The following is a 21807-nucleotide window of genomic DNA, read 5'->3' as shown; positions in this document are numbered from 1 at the left end:
CGGCACTCAGGTCGAGGAGGATCACTGCCACTGATCCTCCTGCGTCCATTATGCCCCTAGCTTCTTCGACCACGGCTAACAGTGCGGTATCGGTCCCTTGTCCTGGTCTGAAGCCTGTCTGGGACTGGCGGAGGAGGTGATTGGTTTCTAGGAACTCAGAAAGTTGTTGGTTTGCTACTCGCTCAGCAATTTTGCTAATTGCCGGTAGCAGTGAGATCGGTCTAAAATTAGATGGATCCGTGGGATCTAGATGCGTTTTTTTATGAGAGCCTTGACTGTGGCTTTTTTCCAGTTTGCCGGGACTGTGCCATTTTTAAAAGAGGCGTTGATCAGGTTGGTGAGAGGGGGGGCTATGGTGGAAGCAACTTGCTTCAGTTTACTGATCGGAGCTGGAGAGTTCCTGTGTAGTCTTGATGTGTATTGCATGGTTTTTCATGAGTTCATTTTGATTTGTTTGTTTGTATTTAGTGGGAAGTGTTAGGTGAAGTTCGAGAACAAGGGAGTTACTATCCCCTCCCCTTTATCTTCCACCTCATCTCACCAAGAAGGAAGAGACGTTACATAAGCTTAATCCCAGGAGGATGATCAATTTCCTTATTGACCACACTATGGAGTTCAGATTTCGACCACCAACGGTTTGTGGGGTACACTGGCAGCAAGATAGGCAAGGCAGTACAAAATAGGACATTGTTTGTGCCTCAAAATGTGCTATGCCCTTGCAAAGAAAGACCCAATGGAGGGAATCCATGTTTGGCACACCAGGGCAAAGTCTTCACTGTACAGTGGAAGGTATTCCGGTGGCTGGGATCTGTTAAGTGCAACATTGGTTTCTCTTCGCAACTTTTCCAAACATTGAATGCAGAGGTGAGAAAGAATGGCCGTTGGACCACTGCCCATACCACACCTACTCCAGAGAACTGCAACCCATCATTGTCCTGCTTACACCCATTCTGAATGCCGCCATTTCTTCTGAGACCTTACCAGATGCTTTGAAACAAACAATTGTTCCCCCATTGCAGAAGGAACCATCTGCGGAGCCTTCTGTGCTCACCAACTACAGACCGATCTCCCTACCATTCCCGGCCAAGGCGTTAGAGAAAATCATCAACCAACATCTCACCAAATACCTTAATGACCACCAACTCCTTAAACTGCTCAGTGTCGATTCAGACCAACCACAGCACGGAAACTGAATGGCTCTGAACAGAGGAGGCGGCCTCATCCTCCGGGGCCTTTCCACAGAATGTTATTGACACTTCTAGAAACAGATTCCTTACATTACAATTATCCCCAGGCAACAGATTGGATCTGGAAATGTTTCTTGAGCAGTACCCCTGCGCACCAGTAGGTGGCATTGTTAAGCTCTGAGTGGCGTTGTCCATGCCAGAAGTGACGTGCGCAGTGCCTATATAGCTCCGCTGATGTCCGTTCTTTTTTTTTTTTTACATGCCAGTCAGCGCGTATGTGGGGAAATCTACCCTTAGTCAATTTTTTACTTAATTTTTCAATGTTTTGTCAAAGTGATATAAGGTATTTATCTCCTAGTGTGGCAGGTATGACATCTAAAAAGACAGGTTTCAAGCCCTGCGGCGCCTGTCACCGCCCGATGTTGGTGACCGACCTGCACCATGTATGCTTCTGGTGCCTTGACCACAACCCAAAGGTCTGTTCCAATTGCCACTCCATGAACCCGAAAGCATTTAGGGAGCGATGATCTAGAGCCTGGTCTAGAGTAAGGTCCCAGGAGCGGTCACGGGGTCCGAGGCTCTTGCTGCACTGGAAGGCAGCAGGCAATTCGAGGAAAGTCCCGCCACAAGAAGAAAATGTTTCCTTCTACCGGCCTGACATTGCGGTTAGTGAAAACCGCATGCCTTTTAGGCCGCTCTTCCCACACTCTGTGGGATACGGTTGTGCAGATGCTGCTAACCGTTCTGTAGGAGGTCCAGTCCCAGCGCTCTCAGGCTGTTGGAGACTGGAGGGATGCAGCTAAGTTCACCATTAGATGTGGACTGGACACCACTGACTCCTTAGGCAGAGCGGTTTTGCCAACAGTGGCCCTGCAGCGCCACGCCTGGTTGGGTACTACTGGCTTTTCTGGGGATTCCCAAACATCACTCATAACATGCCCTATTATCGCTTCCATCTTGTCGGAGACTAGGTGGATTTGGCACTAGAGCACTTTAAGGACAGCAGGGTTATGACCCTTCCATGGCCCCTCGTCCCCCTCACTCAGCCCTTTGCTCCTTTCATGGCCACGGAAGGGGTTCTCAGCAGAGTCCATACCGGGCCAGCCACCATGGCACAAGCTTCCCAGCCTGTGCGTGACCATAAACATGGTACCTACCAGCCCTGTGGGTCGTGTAGCCAGCGGTCAGGTCAGTTCAACGGGCAGCCGCACCCTCCAAACCCTCCTAGTCTTCTCATTTACCATCATGGGCACCAATGGGCGGCAGGATTTGCCATCATCTGCCCCACTAGCAGTCCATAACATTGGACAGGTGGATTTCGCTGATCGTCTGAAGGAGCTACTCCCCTCCCTTTGAGAGTACCCCTCCCTGCATGCCACCTACTTACGACAGGCTGAAGGAGGAACATCTATCCCTTCTCCACCAGGAAGTGACGCTCTCTTGGTCAACAGAGCAATAGAGAGAGTGCCAATGCCAGAAGTGGGTCGTGATTGCTATTCCTGCTACTTTCCGCTGCCCCAAAAAGGATTGAGGCCTTTTTACTATCCTCGAGCTGCACTCTTTCAGTTTCTTCATCAGCAGGGAGAAGTTCAAGATTATTATACTTACTCCGGTCCTGCCTGCCCTGGACCCAGGAAACTGTATGGTAGAGTTGGACTTGCAGTATGGATGTTTCTGCATTCCCGTCCTGCCTGCCCACAGGCGTTACTTGCAGTTCGAGGCGGGCTATGAGCACTCTCAGTTCACTGTGCTCCACTTTAGCCTCACAAAAGCCCCTCTGGTTTTCACCAAGATGATGGTGGTGGTGGTGGCAGCAGCTCATTTGTGGAGATCAGTGGTACCCATCTTCCTCTATCTCGGTGACTGGCTGTTGAAGGCGGGCTCGTCCCAGGCTATTGTTTCCCACCTCCAGACTACAGTGAACCCCCTGCATTCGCTGGGGTTCACTATCAGTGTGCCAAAGTCACACCTGACTCCCTCTCAGACACTCCCTCTCATTAGAACTGTTCTGGACATGGCGCAGTTTCAGGCCTATCCTCCTGAACGGCAAGCCCAGGATATTCAGGCTTTGATACCGATGTTTCAGCCTCAATCCTAGATTTTGGTGAGACTGGCTTTGAGGTTGCTGGGGCTCATGGCCTCCTGCATCCTGCTGGTGACACATGCCCGTTGGCGTATGCAGGCTATGCAGTGGGACCTGAAGTGCCAGTGGGTACAGCTTCAGAAGAATCTCTCCGACATGGTCCAGATTTTGGAGACAACTGCACAAGATCCACAGTGGTGGTTAACGAGCCATGTTGGTTTAGCGGTACCCCCCTCCTTTCTCCAGTCACATCTGACAGTGGTGACAGATGTGTCAATCCTAGGATGGGGCGGCCATCTGGGAGAGATGGGGGATCATCGATCTCTGGTTTCCGGCAGAATCTAGACTCCACATCAACCTGTTGTAGCTCCGGACGATCCGTCTGGCATTAAAAGCCTTTCTACCCTCCATCAAGGCAAGGCTAGTGCAAGTATTCATGGACAACCAACAGAGCTGAGTGTGGTCTTGGACACTTTGTCAAGAGGCCCTCTGTCTCTGGACATGGCTGGAGCTTCAGGGTATTTCCCTTCTGGTTCAACATTGACGGGCTCTCTGAACACCAGAGCGGACAACCTCAACCGTCGATGCCTAACGGATCACGAATGGCATCTCCATCCAAAGGTGGTGCAAGGTCGCTTTCATCAGTGGGAGAGCCTTGATTAATTTGTTTGCCATCGACAAGAACTCACAATGTCAGCAGTTCTGCGCATGGATGTTTTTGAGGCAGCACTCGCTGTGAGATACTTTTTGTCTCAAGTGGAGCTTAGACCTCTGTGCACTTTTCTGCCCATAACACTCCTCCCAGAGTTCTCAGGAAGGACAGGAATGATTGGGACCAAGTCATGCTTGCAACTCCAGTCTGGGCATGGAGAGTATGGTATCCCGGCTGATGAGCATGAGCATTGTTCCTCTGATCAGGCTGCCCCTTAGGGAGGATCTACTGTGGCAGCAGCAGGGAAGGGTTCTCCACCCGAACCTGTCAAAGCTCATCCTTCTTGTGTGAGATTGAACAGCGACAGTTGACAGCTTTTGACCTTCCTCCCAAAGTCTGTGATGTTATCTTCAGAAAGAGAAATCTATACCCTTTTTGCTCCCCTTTCTCTGATTCTCTTTTTAGGTCACAGGCTACCAAGCAGCACGGCTGTCTGGCTTGCCAACGACATCTTGGGGAAATTTAGTAAGTTGACCTAGGAATGCATTCCTCCTGTTCACCATTGACTTTGAGGTGTACAACTCAAGTTTTCTAGCTTTCCATTTTCTGGCTTCATTTGTTTTAGGCAGTCCAACTTGAGTTCAAACTTTCCCTTGCCCGAACCTTATTTGCAATATCCTTCTGAATGCTCCCTTTCTGTAGACAGGTCTGTAAATCTTATCTCGCCACATTTACTGTTCAGTCAAAGACAGAGGTCCATTGTCAGGCACTTTCTTCCGAGGGCACTTGTTTTCCTTTCTTTCTCTGACTTCAAAGCGAGAGGATTTATGTGATAATCTTGCTGGATACTGAGGGTAAGAAAGTGTTTTTTTCTAGAACAGCAAATTTTTAATGAACTGTGTACGTTTTTCAGAATATATCGGATTTAAGAACGGAAATAAAGCCAGTTTTTGCTATTTCTAAAGTGTGTTGGAAACAAATACTGTAATATGATCAAAACAAATTATTATACTATGTGATGCATTTTCCACACATTTTCATCTGTGCACTGTATAGTTTTATTATTTAAACTGTCTGTAATGCAAATGTAATGGTCGTTTCAATTAAAAATGTGTTCTCTGTAATTTAAGTGTGCTGCCTTACCTGGACTACTCCACTCTATGCCTCTCCACTATACATCACTCCACACAACTCCACACCACTGCACTCTACTATGCACCACTCCATTACACTGCATTCTACACCACTCCACTATACTGACTCTATGCCTCTCTACCGTTTGCATCTCTATTGTATGCCAAGGCACTCTTCGCCACTCTACCCCACTGCACTCTACACCACTCCAGTTTAGGCCACACCAATCTAGTCTTCACAATTTTACCCCACTCCACTGCACTCTATACCACTGCACTCCATGCCAATACGCCCTACGCTAATGCATTTTGCTCTGTAACACATATCTCTATGCCCCTGCGCTAATCCATTGTACACTACTCCACTCTACGCCACTTCACTCTACTCTGAAACATTATACTCTACGTCACTGCACTCTAAATTTGTCTGCAGACCCAACTCCGGGAATGGTACTAATTGGGTATCTATTCTAAGGTAAATAATCTGAGGCTATACCTCTCTATCAGATGAATAAGTTACTTACCTTTGGTGACGCCTTATCTGGTAGAGATTTTATCTAGCCGCAGATTCCTTTCCAACCCACCCATCCTCCCCACTCTGCAAACTGATTTCTAGGGACAGGGCTTTCCCCTTTCAGGGCCCTAGTCTTCCACACCAGTGGTCCGTGCATTTCATGGCTCCACACTTCTGCAGTTCAAAATCGTGAAAAGTAACTGACGTCAGTGCTCTGGGGTAGCTCCTATATAGGCACCACACACATCAATTCCAGCACGGCAGACTATGCCATGTGAAGCGAAGCAATGCGACCTACTGGTACACAGGGGTACTGCTCAAGAAACATTTCCTGATCCCGTTTGACTCCTGGGGTAATTCTAAGGTAGGGAATCTACGTCTGGATACTCTCTACCAGATAAGGTGTTACCAAAGGTAAGTAACTTGATCTTTTGACACAGTGGGCCTCTCCATGTAACACCTACACAACATCTGAATCTAAGAAATTCCACTATGATGGATCTCCTCCTTCCTGGCTGGGCGGGCCCAGTTAGTCAGTCTTGTATCATACAGCTCGGACGCTCATAACCTTGTCTGCAGTCTTCCTCAAGGATCCTCCCTGCTTTCAGCCCTCTTCAACATATACATGGTCTTTCTAGCTAGCATCATCCACTATCACAATATCAGCTTCCTCTCCTATGCTGGCGACACGCAACTCATTTTCTCCCTCACGTTCAGGACCCAGAGTACCCGGATCAAGTTGAGTGCCTGCATGACCAAAATGGCCTACTTGATGAAGACCAAGTGCCTAAAGCTGAACGCCAATAAGACTGAAATTGTGCTCTTTGAGAAGGGCACATCACAGTGGGAATCCACCTAGTGGACAACAGAGTTAGGACCGACACCCAACAGCACCAACCATGGCAAGAACCTCTCGATCATCCTCAACAGCAAACTCGACATGACCGCCCAAGAAGGTTTTTAAATGGTTCCTAGTCTGTGTCCAGGAAAACAATCATGCATGCCCTGGTCACAAGGAAGCTGGATTATGGAAAGAGCCTCTATGCCAAGATCAACATAAAATTCAAACCAGAAGGCTGTAGACCATATAGAACGTGGTGGCCAGAATCACTGTCAACCTCACATGCTGCACTCACATCACACCACAACTGAAGGACTCTACTGACTCCCCATCCACAAATGAGCACCATTCAATATCCTCACCCACTCGTTTAACACCGTACATCATACTGACCCAGCCTACCTCAGCAATCGCATCTGCTTTCATAAGCCTTCCAGATGCCTCTTCTCATCCTGCCTCCTACTTGCACAAATTACACACAAATGGAAAATCCGATCTGACGCTCACAACTTGTCCTAAATCGCTCCTAAAACATGGAATGACCTGCCGCTACATTTAAGAGCCTCCTCTTCACTTCTTGAATTTAACAAAAAACTGAAGACCTGCCTTTGAGTAGTGTGACAAGGTCCTAGTTTTAGCTAGGCTCACACCTGCTCAGCGCCTGTATACCCTTCTGGGTGAAAGAGCGCTCTACAAATCTGCAAAGCTTAACTTGATTTCCTTGTCAGACTATTTCTTCAGGCCCTCCACCCAGTAAAGTACTGGTTTCGATCTGTTCAAGAGATGGGTTATCTGCAGGTAAGAGTTTCTATCTGAAGAAAAGGTTACTCACTTTTGTTAACAATCTTTCTAGATACCGGCAGATTCCTCATAGCTCCCACTGCCTTCCCATTCTGAAGGATGGTTATAGACCACATTAAAAGGTTCCAATCTAGATTGTTGCACTGTACTGCAACAATTGATTTATTCCTTTGTCTCTGCCTCTAAGGGTGATGCAAAATGGACAAGGATCTGATGTTGATGCACTGGAGTCAGCGCTTTATGGCTCCAGTGGTGTTACCATGGCATTTTCTTGTGCAGGTGTGGGGCCAGTGCCCCTTACTGGTGCAGGAAAGCTATGAAAAAGTTTTTTAGATTCTGTCTAGCACATGTGTGTGTGTGACAGATGAGGAATCCTCAGGTAGATTTAGTATCCACCGAAAATATTGTTTAATTTTCTACACTAGAAAGACAATTTTACCTCTAAACCCTTACATTACAGGGAGAAAAATGAAGCAAGAGGTGCCTGTTGGCACAAGAGCGCACAAAGTAAAAAATAAAAGCAAATAAAGCTGTACTGTTTCTTTAAGGAGTCATCTACCAGCATGCACTGTCCTGATAGTATGCCTCTGAGCCTCAGTTATTTTTTCCAGCTTGCTCTAAGAGGATGTCAGAACATTTCTGGGGATTCTGATACTATTTATGTATAGTAATATTCCAAATAATCTACTTGGCTTCACCTTCATTCAATATTTCATACATCTGGAAATCTTTTTACTCAGCCACTCTCTATGAGATCGATGCAGAGACCTTCCTGTTTATTACCATTGAGGAGATTGATGTTCAGGCAGTCGTCAACATCTAGTTGTTGTAGTTCTCCTTCATGGAGGCTTTCCTTTAAGACACCTGTATCACCTTTGCCATCAAATATACCAAGGATGATTATCCCAGGAGACAATACTATTTAGAAACTTTTTATGCCTTTTGACCATCCATCTTCATCCTCCAACGCTATACGGAAAGCAATCTAACAATGGAGCTGATGCCCGTAATTACAAGTCACATGAGGAGTCTCTATACCTCGGGACTCAAAAGACTTCTTTGAAGAAAAACAAGTTGCTCATATCGGAGCGCAACACTAGATGGCAGGAGTATGCAGAGCATGTGAATCTGCAGCAATGTATGCCATGAACAAATGCTTACAGGGTAAGTAACATATTCTATACAGACAGAAGTGCCCCAGTTCTCTGTCTCAATTATAATGGAGACTTGCACCCAAGGGCTACTCCAAGAACCTTATTTCCCAGTGGTACCAGGCTTTGCTGTACTTACGGAGGATTTTGTTTACTCTGGATTTACTGAAAAAAAGTACTCCAAGATTATTAAAGAAGTAATGGAAGTTCAGAACTCTTTGATAAAGACCAGGTATGTTTACGGTAGGCACATAGGCCAGAGTCTTAGGGCCATATGTATCAAGGCAAAATGGGTTCGCAAACGTCGAACTTCGCAGAATTCCAGCATTTGCGAACCCATTTTCGCTAAATGGTATGTATGAAACATTTTTGTTGCAAAATAAGGAATCGCTAAATTTACCATTCCTTATTTTGCGATTGCATTTAAGGAATTGCACATTTTGCGATTCCTTAAATGCAATATTTCAAGGAAAAAAACATTTCAAAATGCCATTAAGGATTCGCAAATTACCACCAACTTCTAGTTGGTGGTAAGTTGCGAATTCTTTTAAAAAAGCATTATTTTAAAAATCAAAAGGTGCCATGTGACGCTCATACATGTCCTTAGGGCATGTATGTGCGCCATATGGGCACACATGTCATTTTCAGGGGTGCAGCAGGGTGTTCTTGAGACACCCCTGCACCCTTGAAAATATGTGCAATTTGAGATTAGCAAATTGCGATTCGCAATTTCCCCTTCATTCCTATGGGCCTCCTGGCCCATAGAAATGAATGGGAAATTATTCCTTAATTGCGATTAGCAATTTGCTAATCGCAATTATGGAATTTTAAGGAATCGCTAAAAAGAAGCGATTTTCTACAAACATACCATTTTGCGGTTTCTAAATAGCGATTCCTTAAAAATCGCTATTTAGGAATCGCAAAACGGAATGTTGATACATATGGCCCTTAGTCTAGGTGGTCAGAAAGAGACCTTCTTCTGCACTGACTGAGACATCCGTACTGCCAGACAGAGAAAGAAGAAAGCACATTCCACTCATTCCATAGGTACCAAAGTGGCTTTCCCTGTTGTATATACAGACATATGTAAGTATAGCTTTGTTCTAGACATCTCAGGCCACCGCTTTAGGGAATCTGAAAGAAACATGTTAGTTATAGATTCCTTACCTTAGAATTACCCCCAGGCGTCAGACTGGATCCGGAAATTTTTATTTTTTTCTCTTCAGCAGTACCTCTGCATGTCCGAAGGTGTCGTTTGACCGCTCCTCGTTAGTCGTTGGCGTCGTGGTCGCCGGGATGATGTTGCAGCACCTATTTAGACGCCTTGTTTTGAGTCTCCCACTCCGAACAGGTGAACGAGGGCTGCCTGGTTTCAAGGCCTGAGGTTCCTGTAACTGATAGATGTCGGTGACGGATCCGCACCACGTGTGCCACTTTTGCCTGGTGCTGGACCACAACCCCAAGTCATGCTCCGACTGCAGGAGCGGTCCCGAAAGCTGCTTGAACACAAATGGTCTGCTCCGCTCCGTTCGAGGTCCCGGTCGAGAGGGAGGTCAATGGACCGGTCGCTGAGCTACCACCATTCCGGTTCCAGGTCATTGAAGTCTTCGCATTCAGGGTTGGGTAAGTCAAAGCATAAGAAGGAGTCGAAGAAGCATCGCTGCTCTTCGACCTCTCGTCATCGGTTGGGCGGGTGATCCGACGAGGCACACCTGCGACTCTGCGCGCGGAGCCGGTAGGGTCGACTCTGAGCTTCCCTCCCTTTCAAGGACCCAGAGCAACCCCCACCCAGCTTTGTACTTTCTACAAAGTGATGCATGCCATCTTTGGGCGGATCGACCCCACCGGCGCACCTTCGGGCCCCACGGGCTCGGTTTGGGGGCCTGGGTTTTCGCTGCCGGCGTCTCCGGCACAGGTGCCGCAGGCTCTTGTTGGATCCAGGCTTGGATCCGGATTGGCTCCGATTGACCTCATTACGCCTCCACTGGCGCCGCTTCCTCCGGCACCCCGGCCTCCATCCTGATGTGGACACTGAGCCGGACCGGCGTCGGATCTGGTGCCAGGTGATGTTTTCATGCCCCTGTTCACTCCTGGGGTCCCATTCCAACAACAGTGGCACCCAGAGGATGATGAGGAGGACTGGGATGGGTCAGGTGTCCCTTTAACTGACCAGCTAGATACTGAGCAGGACTGGAGAGAGGAACTGGGGATGCCAGTGGTCTTGACACTTCACCCGACCTTGGCATGTTGTCTCCTCCTACCGTGGCTACGGAGGAGGGAGAGTCATACACTGTGGTGTTGCGTCGGGCGGCCGAGGCTCTCAACCTCGAACTTCCTACTGTGGCTGTCAGGACTAACCTCCTAATTGTGGTGCTTCAACTGGCAGCGAGCTCTTCGGAGCCCCTGCTGCCGTTTAATGAGGCCATCATCAACGTTCTTTTGGGCACGTTGTCCAGGCCCAACACGGGGGCTCCAGTGGACAGGATGATTGCCCGACGCCCCGGCTCTGGGCGACTCCACTTTCCTCTCCCAACACCCCACCCAGGAGAGCTTGGTAGTCCAAGCCTCCACCTCCAAAAGCGCCCTCCCTAATGCTCCACCAGAAAGGGAATCCGAGAAGAATGACCATCTTGGCAAGAAAATGTTCTCTTCCGCCAGCTTAGGACTGCGGTTTGTCAACACTGCTTGTCTGTTATTCGCACTCCGCGTGGGATACGGGGCACAAGTACTGCGTCAGTGTCTTTAGGAGGCCCGGGCAGGGCTCTCCCAGGCTGTTGCCGCCGGGAGGGATGCAGCAAAGTTTACAATCTGTTGTGGGCTGGACCGCCGACTCTCTGGGCAGGACAATTTCGACATCGGCAGCGATTCGTTGCTACGCCTGGATGAGGTCCACTGGCTTTTCAGGGGATGTCCAGAACACCTTGAGGGACATGCCTTTTGATGGCCGTCGCATTTTTGGCGACAAAGTAGACCACACCCTAGAGAGCTTTAAGGACTCTTGGGCTATGGCCAAGTCCTTGGGGCTCACTACCAGGCCTGCACAGCCGGCTTTTCGCCCCTTTCGTGACTTCGGAAGGGGTGCCCTGCTACGTTCCACCCAGGGCCACAGGCGGCAGCAAGTTACCCAGTCTAGGCGCAGCCGAAGACGTGAAAACAACCGGAGAGGTTCTGGGGGCCAGCGGGCGGGCCAGTCCACCCCCCCCCCCCCCCCCACTCACCCCCCTGCAACAGCCTCCATACTCATTTAGTCTGACCTTTCAGGACCATCAAACGCCAGTGGGTGGTAGGATTCGCCATCATCTCCCCCACTGGTGCACTATCACTTCGGACAGGTGGGTTTTGCAAATAGTCCGAAGTGGCAACGCCCTCCCCTTCAAGACTACCCCTCCAGCCGTGCCACTGCGATACCACCGCATGTCGGAGGATCTGGCCCTTCTCCAGCAGGAAGTTATGGCTCTCTTGGCCAAGGGAGCCATTGATCATGTTCCTGTCCCAGAAGTAGGTTGTGGTTGTTAATCCCACTACTTTCTGGTTACCAAGAAGGACAAGGGCCTGTATCCTATCTTGGAGCTCCGGGACGTCAATCGCTTCCTCCAGGAGGTGAAGTTCGAAAGGTTGATGCTTGCTCAGGTCATGTCTGCCCTCGACCCGCAAGACTGAATGGTAGCGTTGAACTTGCAGGAAGCTTATTTTCACATCCCCGTCTTGCCGGACCACCGGTTTTACCTGCGGTTCACGGTAGGCCATGAGCACTTTCAGTTCACCGTGCTCCCCTTTGGCCTTACCAGCGCCCCTCGGGTGCTCACAAAAGTGATGAAGGTGGTCGCAGCCCGTCTGTGTAGATCAGGGGTTTCAGTTTTCCCCTATCTCGACGGTTGGCTGTTGAAGGTGGGCTCGCCCCAGGCAGTAGTCTTCTACCTTCAGACTACGGCTGACCTCCTGCACATGCTGGGATTCTCCATCAATGTGCCAAAGCCGCACCTATTTTCCTCTATGAACCTCCTCTTCATTGGAGCGGTTCTGTACTCGGCTCGGTTTCTGGTCTATCCTCCCGAACAGCGAGTCTAGGACATTCAGGCTATGATTCCGATCTTTCAGCCTCTGTCCCGGGTTTCAGTCAGAATAACCCTGAAGCTGCTGGGCCTCATGGCCTCCTGCATCTCGCTGATCGATCAAACCAGGTGGCATATGTGGGCTCTGCAGCAGGACCTGAAGTTCCAGTGGGCACAGCATCAGGGGAATCTGTCTGATTAAGTCCAGATCTTGGAGGGCACTGCTCGAAAACTGCAGTGGTGGCTCACGAACCAGGATTGGGTCAATGGCAGATCCGTCTCCCTTCCCCAACCAGACCACACTGTGGTGACGCATGCCTCCCTTCTGGGATGGGGCGGCCACATGGAAGAGGAAGAGATCAGAGGCCTCTGGTCTCCGGCGGAGTCCTGGCTTCATATCAACCATCTTGAGCTCCGAGCGATTCGTCTTGCACTGAAGGCATTTCTGTGAGAAGTTGGCCTGGCATATGCTGTCCACTAGTTATAGTGGGCACCTTGCACCAGTCCAAACAACCCTTATTGGTGTTAGGTTTAAAGACAACCTTTATTGAAAGCTATCCTAGTGGTATCTATGGAGAGCAGCCTTCAGGCGGCTAAGTCTTGAAGGAGTGTAAAGCAGCTTGGTTTACCAGATTATAACCTCTTGAATGTCTAAATGAAAGGAGAACCACACAAGGTATATATAAAATATATGCATTTATTACTAAACCCTCTCTAGTAATCTCTTTGTGAGATTACAGAGTAAGGTACACAATTTAAACACATTAGAACTTTAGTAAATAGCACAATATACACTGGGCCCCAAGGGGAGACCAAACCATATATTAGGATAGTAGTATAAGAACCACGACTTGACTAGACACAGTGCTAGAGCACGTAGAATCACTGGGCCCCAAGGGGAGACCAAACCATATATTAGTATAGTGGTATAAGAACCACGACTTGACTAGACACAGTGCCTAGAGCAAGTAGAATCGCTGGGACCCCAAGGTAGTGACACAGGGGACCCATGAGGGACACGTGCAGTGTGAGAACACAGCCGCGAGAGCCGTTAGCTGCTATGGGGAAAGTCGCAGTTATAATTTTAAAGTTTAAGGACAGCTAGGAGAGGACTTCGAGCAAACCCTTTTAGACTTAAGGGATTCTAGGGCCAACACCCATGGGAGCACTGGAGTACTCCAGTTACCTTATCCAGGGAAGCCGGGTGCATAGGTGTCAAATGGTGTCGGGAAACATTGTTTTCAACGGTTATCTGCTGCAAAGTGCTGCTGCCGTGAAGAAGAAAAGTATCCGGTGTGATCCAAGCCAGGATTGAAGATGTAAAGAACCTGAAAGCAGAGGGGACAGAGTCTGGGTCACTTGCCAGTGATCAGGGGCACGATAAACGAATGCCCACCGATGTCGGGTGCTTCAGGTGCGAAGAGGTGAAGCTCAACTCTGCAGTCACGGGGACAAGGAGGCGTCGACGACTACCAGGAGCTGGATTCAAGCTGTCCCACAAAAGATGTCGAGTCCTGCGGCGTCGGTGCTCGGATTGAAGACAACGAGCCTTGGCAACAGCAACCGACGCATTAAATGAAAAGATGCTTTGGTGTAGATCGGCAAGGTCCAGGGGACTCCCCAAGCAATGGAGAGTCAGGGCACATCTGGAGCAACCAGGGAAGCCTAAGGAAAGTTGAAGTTGCCTTTTCAGGGACCCACAGGTCGACGGACCAGGGATCACAAAACACTTGAGCGAAAACACAAAGGGCAGGCTCACGAAACACTTGTGGAGTGTAGGCCGGCAATCTTAGGTGGAATTGCTGCTCGGAGTCTGGGCTACAAGTAACACAATGCACAGCCTCAAGGATTGTCAAGAAGCCTGGGCACTTGCAAATGTGCACTGTGTCCAGGTGCTCTGGTCCCACAATCCCCACGAGGGCTACGGGTCTCAGCTTTGCTGGGAGCTCGGGTCGTCCTCTGGGAAGTCTGGGAACCCACCTCCTGTTTTTGCAAATTCTTCAGAGTTCGGCAGGGGCTTCCGAGATGCAAACCAGTCAGATGCGTCTTTGGTGCCTGCCACACATGGGAGTAACTCCTTTACTCCAAAAGAGATCCTTCAGTCATCTAGCAGCTAGTAGATCGTCGAAGTTTCAGGATTCAGTATTAGTTTCGTCCAAGAAAATCTAAAGTACTGTAGTCAGGGTTTCCTACTTTATACCCAAGGAAGGGGTGGGACAAACTCTGGGGACCCACCTATGGGAGGGTTTAGAAAGAGGCGTGGCTACACCCATTTCCTTTGTCCAGTTTTGCGCCAGAGCAGGGTCTAGTAGCCCCTGCAACCGGTATGAACTGGGCTATGCACAAAGACACCAAATGTGCCCCCAGTACAGACGACAAAGCACTCTTGGAGTCCACCCACCCAGCCCCAATGCACTAAAGTCTGTCTGGGATGTGGTTACAGCTCCTTGTGACAGGAAACCTATTGTCCAGGCCTCCCCTGCCACAGTTTCGTCCAGCAGCAGGAGGCCAGACTTGTGTCTGTCGCTCCAGCATCCATTTTGTGATGCCAGAGTTCTGTTAAGCTGGTACCGGGTGTACCGGTGTGGCCATGTTTCTCCCTCAAGGAGGGTGGAATCATACCTCCGCCGCCAGTACTGGCAGGTAGAATGATTCCAAGGTGTTTGACACCAAACACAACATGTTTCCTTGAAGCCATTCCAAAGTTAGCATTTACCGCGAGGTTATAATGCACTTAAGAGTATATGATCTGGCTGCATCACAGAACCACCCCGGAGAATTGATTCTGAAGGCTACAGAGGGGCCCTGCTCATGCATGGGCACCCTCACACACAAAAACCAGCACCCTGCCTTCAGGATTGATAAGGCCTGCCATAGGGGTGACTGATAGGTTTATATGTGCAGTGATATAAGGTAGGTATAGGAAACCTATATCTAAGTAAGGGGTGCATACACCACCTTACACAGGCTTCTGTAGCAGACCTGTTGTGTCATTTCGGAAGTCTGCCCAGGGGTGGCATAATACTTGCTACAGCCCCTGGTAGGCCTCTGGGGTATCTATGCCCTGGGTACCTAGTGTACCATATACTAGGGACTCATAAGGGTACCCCAGTATCCAATCTGGAATGTACCTAAAGTACATGGAATCATTTTAGAGAGGAAGCACCTAGGCTGGGTTCCTGGATAGCAGGGCCCTAGCCAGACTAAAGTTGAAAAACAGTGAAACATCAGCAAAAAGTGGGGGTAGCTATAAGAAGCAGATCCTACTCTCCTACAATTCCGTCCTTCTGTCCGGGGAAGTATAGTGCAGGTGTTAACTGACAACACTACCGCCATGTGGTATTGCAACAAACATGGGCGGGGTGGGGTCATGCACCCAATGTCAGGAGGCCCCTCCGCCTTTGGACATGGCTGGAACATCAAGGAATTTCCTTGGTGGTTCAACACCTGGCAGGTGGTCTGAACGCAAGGCATACGAACTCAGGTGCATGATGGATCGCGAATAGCGTCTTCACTCGGAGGTGATGCAAGGTCTCTTTCAACAGTGGGGAGGGCCTTAGGTTAGATTTATTTGCCACCGAAGAGAACGCGCAAAGTCAGTAATTCTGCGTATTGGAATTTCCAAGGCGGCACTCGCTAGGCTTTTCGTCGCAAGTGGAGTTGCGGTCTGTTGTACGCTATTCTGCCTGTACCTTTTCTGCCCAGGGTGCTGAAGAAGATTAAGCGCGACCGGGCCCAAGTCATTCTTGTGGCTCCGGATTGGGCACGAAGAGTCTGGTATCCCGAGCTGCTCAACATAACCATCGGTCCTCTGGTCAGACTGCCTCTTCGGGAGGATTTTCTGTCTCAGCAGCAGGGGACGGTCCTCCACCCGAACCTGTCCAGTCTCCACCTCCTTGTGTGGAGATTGATCGGTGGCAGTTGACGTCTTTCGACCTGCATCCCGAAGTCTGTGGGGTAATCTTGCCAGCAAGGCGTCCCTCCACAAAGACAGTATACGCCTGCAGGTGGAACAGATTGTTGGCATGGTGCACAGCAAAGACTGCTGATCCCCTTTTTACCCCTCTTTCTGAAGTACTCTTGTTCCTTCTCTCTTTTGCCCAGTAGGGCTCTGCTCTGGGCACTATCAAGGCCTACCTTTCTGCCATCTCTGCCTTTCTCCGGCTGCCAGATCAGCCTTTTCATGTCTCCGGTAGTTAACCGTTTCTTAAAAGGCTTACATCTTTTCCCTCCAATCCCTTACGTTATGCCTCAGTGGGATTTGAATCTTGTGCTAACTTATTTAATGTGCGCTCCCTTTTAGCCGCTTCATAACTGTCCTTTACGTCTCTTGACTCTTAAAACTGCTTTCCTGGTAGCCATCACTTATGCTAGAAGGGTGAATGAGCTCCAGGCTCTTTCTTCGAAAACTCCTTTTTTGTCTGTTCATCCGGATAAGGTAGTTCTGAGGACCCATCCATCCTTTCTTCCTAAGGTGGTCACTGCCTTCCACATCGGGCATACCATTGCTTTGCTCAACTTCTTTCTGCCTCTGCATCCTTGAAAGGAAGAAGAGAGGCTCCACCGTCTGGACAAGCAGCCATTTCTGCCTTGGGAAGAGGAGTGCCTCTGAATGACACCTGTCAGGCGGCCGCATGGGCATCGCTGCACATGTTCACCAAACACTACTGCCTGGACAGCCAAGTCCGGAGAGACAGCTTCTTTGGCCGTTCTGTTCTCCAGGACTTTCTGGTGTGATCTTGGTTCGCAGACCCACCACCGGGGTTGGTATTGCTGGGGTATCTAATCTAAGGTAAGGTATCCATAACTAACGTGTTTCTTTCACATGCACAAGTTACTTACCTTTGGTAATGATATATCTGTAAGAAACATTAGTTAGTTATAGATTCCTTACCGCCCCACCCATCCTCCCCGTTCTGCAAACTCATTTCTAGTGTTAAGGATATCATTTGAGGGCCCTAGTTTTGTGCACCAATGGTCAGTGTCTTGCATGGCTCTGCGTTTCTAGAGCGGAAAGTCGTGTACAGAACTGACGTTAGGGCGCGAGGGCGGCGTCTAAGTAGCTGCCGCGACATCATCCTGGTGACGCCGACGTCGGACACGGAGCCGACCGATGCCACCTTCGGACACGCAGAGGTACTGCTGACGAAATAAAAAAACTTTCGGGATCCAGTCTGATGCCTGGGGGTAATTCTAAGGTAAGGAATCTATAACTAACTAATGTTTCTTACAGATATATTGTTACCGAAGGTAAGTAACTTGTGCTTTAGGTACTGTATTTTAGTCTATGCACAGCTTGTAATCTTCAGCTGTACGTGTTGCCAACAACATTTTTTTCTTACCTAGGACAATGGGTTAGCAGATCTGTAGATAGGCATAGGCCCTAGCCACTTCCTCGATTGTGAGCAGACCGGAAGCCATCCAGTAAATTTTAATCATACTTTCTTCTTCTTATTCTTAGCAACACGTTGTTCCTTTCTCAGTACACAAAAATTAAAAACTATGCATCATTGCACACACTACCCCATGGAGTGAAATCTGAGGTAAAGCCTGTGTCCTGGTGCATTGTGATTTTCAGGAGGAGGTAATATTAGTCACCTTGAAATCAAAACCTTCTCCTCAAAGAAAAACGGCTGGTAAAGTTCTGAGCACAATAATAGAAACTAGGCATGTGCAGAGAATTTGAATCTATACCACAACACCCGCCAAACAGATTGTTGCAGGTAATTAATATTTTCCTTCAAAACAAAATGGATGTTTTCTACAGACATTTCTTTATTAACCGACTATCCATGGCTCTGTAAAAAGTGTTGGTTGCATGTTTTTTATTGAAGCCATTTGAATAAAGCAAACTATTTATAATTGTTTACATTTGCTACTTAAGGTTTGCATATCACCTGAGGCAGTGGCAGATTGAAGGCACTGGCATCAGCAGTCACTTGAAGGCTCTTAGTGACAAGCAGGCATTACCTTTAAGAATTGTTTGTCAGCCAGCTGGTCTTCCTGACAAGGTAAACCTGCACCTAATGCAAACTTGTTTGTTCTTTTTAATTCATTTTTTTATTGTTTTCCGATATTTGTTTGTTTGAAAATCTTTGTTTTTTTTGTTTTGTTGTAGATGACAATTGAAATGTATCCTAGTGATCAGGTAGCTGATCTGAGGGCCGAGGTTACTCATTGGTATGAAAACTTGCAGAAAGAGCAGCTTAACCAGCAAGCACAACTCCAGGAATTTGGACAAAGCAGTCGGAAGGACTTTCCTGGTAAAGCAAGTTTGAAATATCACAAGTCTGTTTTGTTACTTGAAAATAAAGTACTGCTATTATAGGGTGAAAGAAGTGTGTTCGTCAGTTGTGCTACTTCATGGCTTTTACTGTTTTGTATTTTGCAGTTACTTATGCCTAATCTTTGCAAGTCATGTTTTGCTTATGTGAGCAGTATTTATTCTTGTTCTCTGTTGTGAAGTGCTTTTTAATATTCTAGAAGCATGAGTTAAAGGGAAGAGGTGGGGCTATGGCTTCCACAGGGTGATTGCATGCAGCTGGATGGAGGTTTGTCAATGTGACAGTAATCAAAGGACCTCTTGACATGTGGCTAGGCTTAGGGTGAAATTCAGAGACAGGAAATGGTGGTGTAGGCCAGATATATGATGATCTGTCTCCGGGAGGTCTTCGAAATGGGGCAAGTGAGTAGTTGTGGGTTTTCATACCCAGAACCTGCCTGAAAGGCTGACATAGGAATGCTATCTGTAGAACATTAACTTGTGTTTCAGTATTACTTATGACCAAGATGGGTTTTATTTCATCAAGTAATAATAATAAACCGTGCTTTTCATTCACCCTGTTGTCTAAGGATAGAATTTATGTGTTGAAAATGCATAATTCTGATGGCAAAGTAGCCATAGATATAGGAAAGTTCTTAAAGCATTAACAGGCTTACAAGGGGGTAAGTGCAGGGGAGCAGTTGCACCTGCTTAGGGGTAGATTGGAACTATGTTTGATCCAACTGTTTTTATTGGTGATTGATCACTCACATTGCCTGCCTACTTACCTAGTCAGTCAAGTGGAAAACCCCTTAAAAATCCAGAAAAATTTACAAAGTTGACCCCAATAAAATCATGTGTTTATTCACAACTCTGGTTCCCTGAAAAACAACAAAAAAAAGGTCCCAAAATGGAGGCGTGAAAGGTGGCGGTAGGAAAGGGTGCATCCTCCAAGATCCAGTTAATACTCCTCAAGGGAGAATTAATTACTCATATATATATAGTGTCCCTTCCAACACCCCTCAGCCACCGAAAGGATAAGCATTTATCACAGCTATAAAATCTCCACCGCTATGTATACCACAGAAATAGATTGGAGAAATTCCCAGCCTCATCAGTATCCCCTGACTGTCAGAACTCATGAGCTCTTTAGTTTGTAAAAGATGTAATCTTTTTCCGCTCATTTCTCACTCTGAGCCAGGCGGGGAACCATGTTTCTCTTACAGGGGATCCTCATCAATAGTCATAAGCACTATATATTCCCGCCTATTTGCGGGGACCCTGGAAATAACATAAAAATTATATAAGGAAATCACACATATACAGCTCTACATATATGCATGTACATATATCATTTTTTCTCTTAACAATGCAGCTCCCCCATAGGAGGCTACACAATGGAATTACCCATATAAAGATTATTTGCAAACATCTAAAAAACACATGAGGGCAAGTAACACTTGAACTCTGTTTTTTAAAGAGGCAAACACTCATATATCATGAAAACTGAAAATAAAGTGGACATTGTTAGCCTACAGGCTGCATTGCAAACCAAAAGCATAGAAAATGAAAGCATTCTCAACAAAACTGGCACCGTGCCTTAAAGGCAGCCATGACCCTGGGCTTCCCATCAAGGCTCAAGGGTGACGGTTAGGTCAGTTGTTCTTTCCGGCTCCTTCAGTCAGGACCCTGGACTTTCAGCTCCTACCTTTTTTGCCTTTCGTTCAAAAATATTCTGATAATCTTCAAGTTTTCCACTTTTACTCAACGTCTTTTGACTCCAGAGTTTAGGTGCTGCCTTTTTTCTGCTACAGAAAAGGTTTCTTTTTGTCAAAGCAGGTTACTCAACGGCGACGAAGGTATCGGTTCCTCCGCTGACGTCAACCAGGCGGCGTTCAACGTCGAGAGGCAAGTCTCCGTCGTCGCCAGGTGGGCATACGACATCGAGGCAGATCACTCCGTCGTTGCCACGGCGATCGACGTCGAGGCACAGTGCTCCGCCGAGACACAGAGCTCCGTTTACGCCTCATCACCGACGTTCGACGTCGAAGCAGGTTACTACGTCGTTGTCTCACCGGCGTTCGACGTAGAGTTACAGGTCTCCGCCGAGATCAGTTCACCGGTCTTCGGCGTCGAGGCACAAGAAACCTCCTTCGGCGTCAAAGCAGCAGCATGGTTCTTCGAAGTGATTCAACATACCTCCCTGGATTCAGTAGAGTCAGAGTCAAAAATACTTAATTCGATTATTTTAAAATCATAAAAGTATACTACACGTGCAATTATACAGAAATACACATACATACACAGATCAGCAATACAATTCAATTATAGGCAATTGTTAAAAAACGGTTAAGATCAATTGGGTATAAAAAAGTCAATAGCAGTTAAAACATTAAAAATAATTCATGTACCCTAAAACCATCATATTAGAATTTAAGTAGTTTCATTTACCATGTTACTTCATCCTGAAAGCTTGATCACAAGAGGGAGAAATAAATGAACATCTCTTGACAGAATAAAATTAAATCTAAACTTGGGCTATTCCAGAATACATTCCATCGTTGGAGTACTCAACAATCTATGCCGTTTAGCACGCATCGATGCTACCAAGAAATTAGCAACCCCAAACATCACAATAGGGGTCTCCATAAGTTGTAAAAACAACAATGCGGGTTTCACTTGCTTAAATCCCTTGTCCCTCAGGAGTGGTATGATATATTTTTTCCTACCCTCAGCAAAAAAGGGACAAAAAAAGACAAAGTGTATCAGGTCTTGATCAGTGAAAGCATCACATTTACAAGGAGCATTATCCCTAGGCGTATTCCATTTCGGGTATTCACCCAATAAAAGATGCATCTGATTAAAACGGAATTTCGTCAATAGCCATCGATGATATGGCTTGTTCACTATAATCAAATAAGGCTGAGTAGTCATAGTTGATATTACTGAATAGTGTGCCCTTACTGTAGTTTTCTCTATTTCCTGGGCTTCACGGTGGATATTTCTATAATTCATAAATTGAACTTTTATCCATGTGACATCATCTTTACACAGGCTTTCGGGGTTAGAATATAGTTCCGGGCGGCCCAAATGTGTAGCTACGGTTTTAATATGTTTCAACCACTTTATGT

At 47.4% G+C, this 21807-nt stretch overlaps 1 protein-coding gene across 2 annotated transcripts in view; it reads left to right on the top strand.

Moving 5' to 3' along the window:
• USP34 (ubiquitin specific peptidase 34) overlaps positions 1-21807 on the top strand; it is a 2709276-nt gene that overhangs the window by 691131 nt on the left and 1996338 nt on the right. For both annotated transcript variants that reach the window (XM_086927486.1, XM_086927485.1), the window contains exons 25-26: positions 18299-18425; positions 18533-18677. In XM_086927486.1, coding sequence (XP_086783612.1) covers positions 18299-18425; positions 18533-18677 — 272 coding nt within the window. The remainder of the gene's footprint in view (positions 1-18298; positions 18426-18532; positions 18678-21807) is intronic.

Source organism: Lissotriton vulgaris, chromosome 6 (assembly GCF_964263255.1).
Source record: "Lissotriton vulgaris chromosome 6, aLisVul1.2, whole genome shotgun sequence".
Classification (NCBI taxonomy): Eukaryota; Metazoa; Chordata; class Amphibia; order Caudata; family Salamandridae; genus Lissotriton; species Lissotriton vulgaris.
The sequence above is the reverse complement of the archived record's forward strand: the minus strand, read 5'-3'. Positions and strand labels throughout refer to the sequence as shown.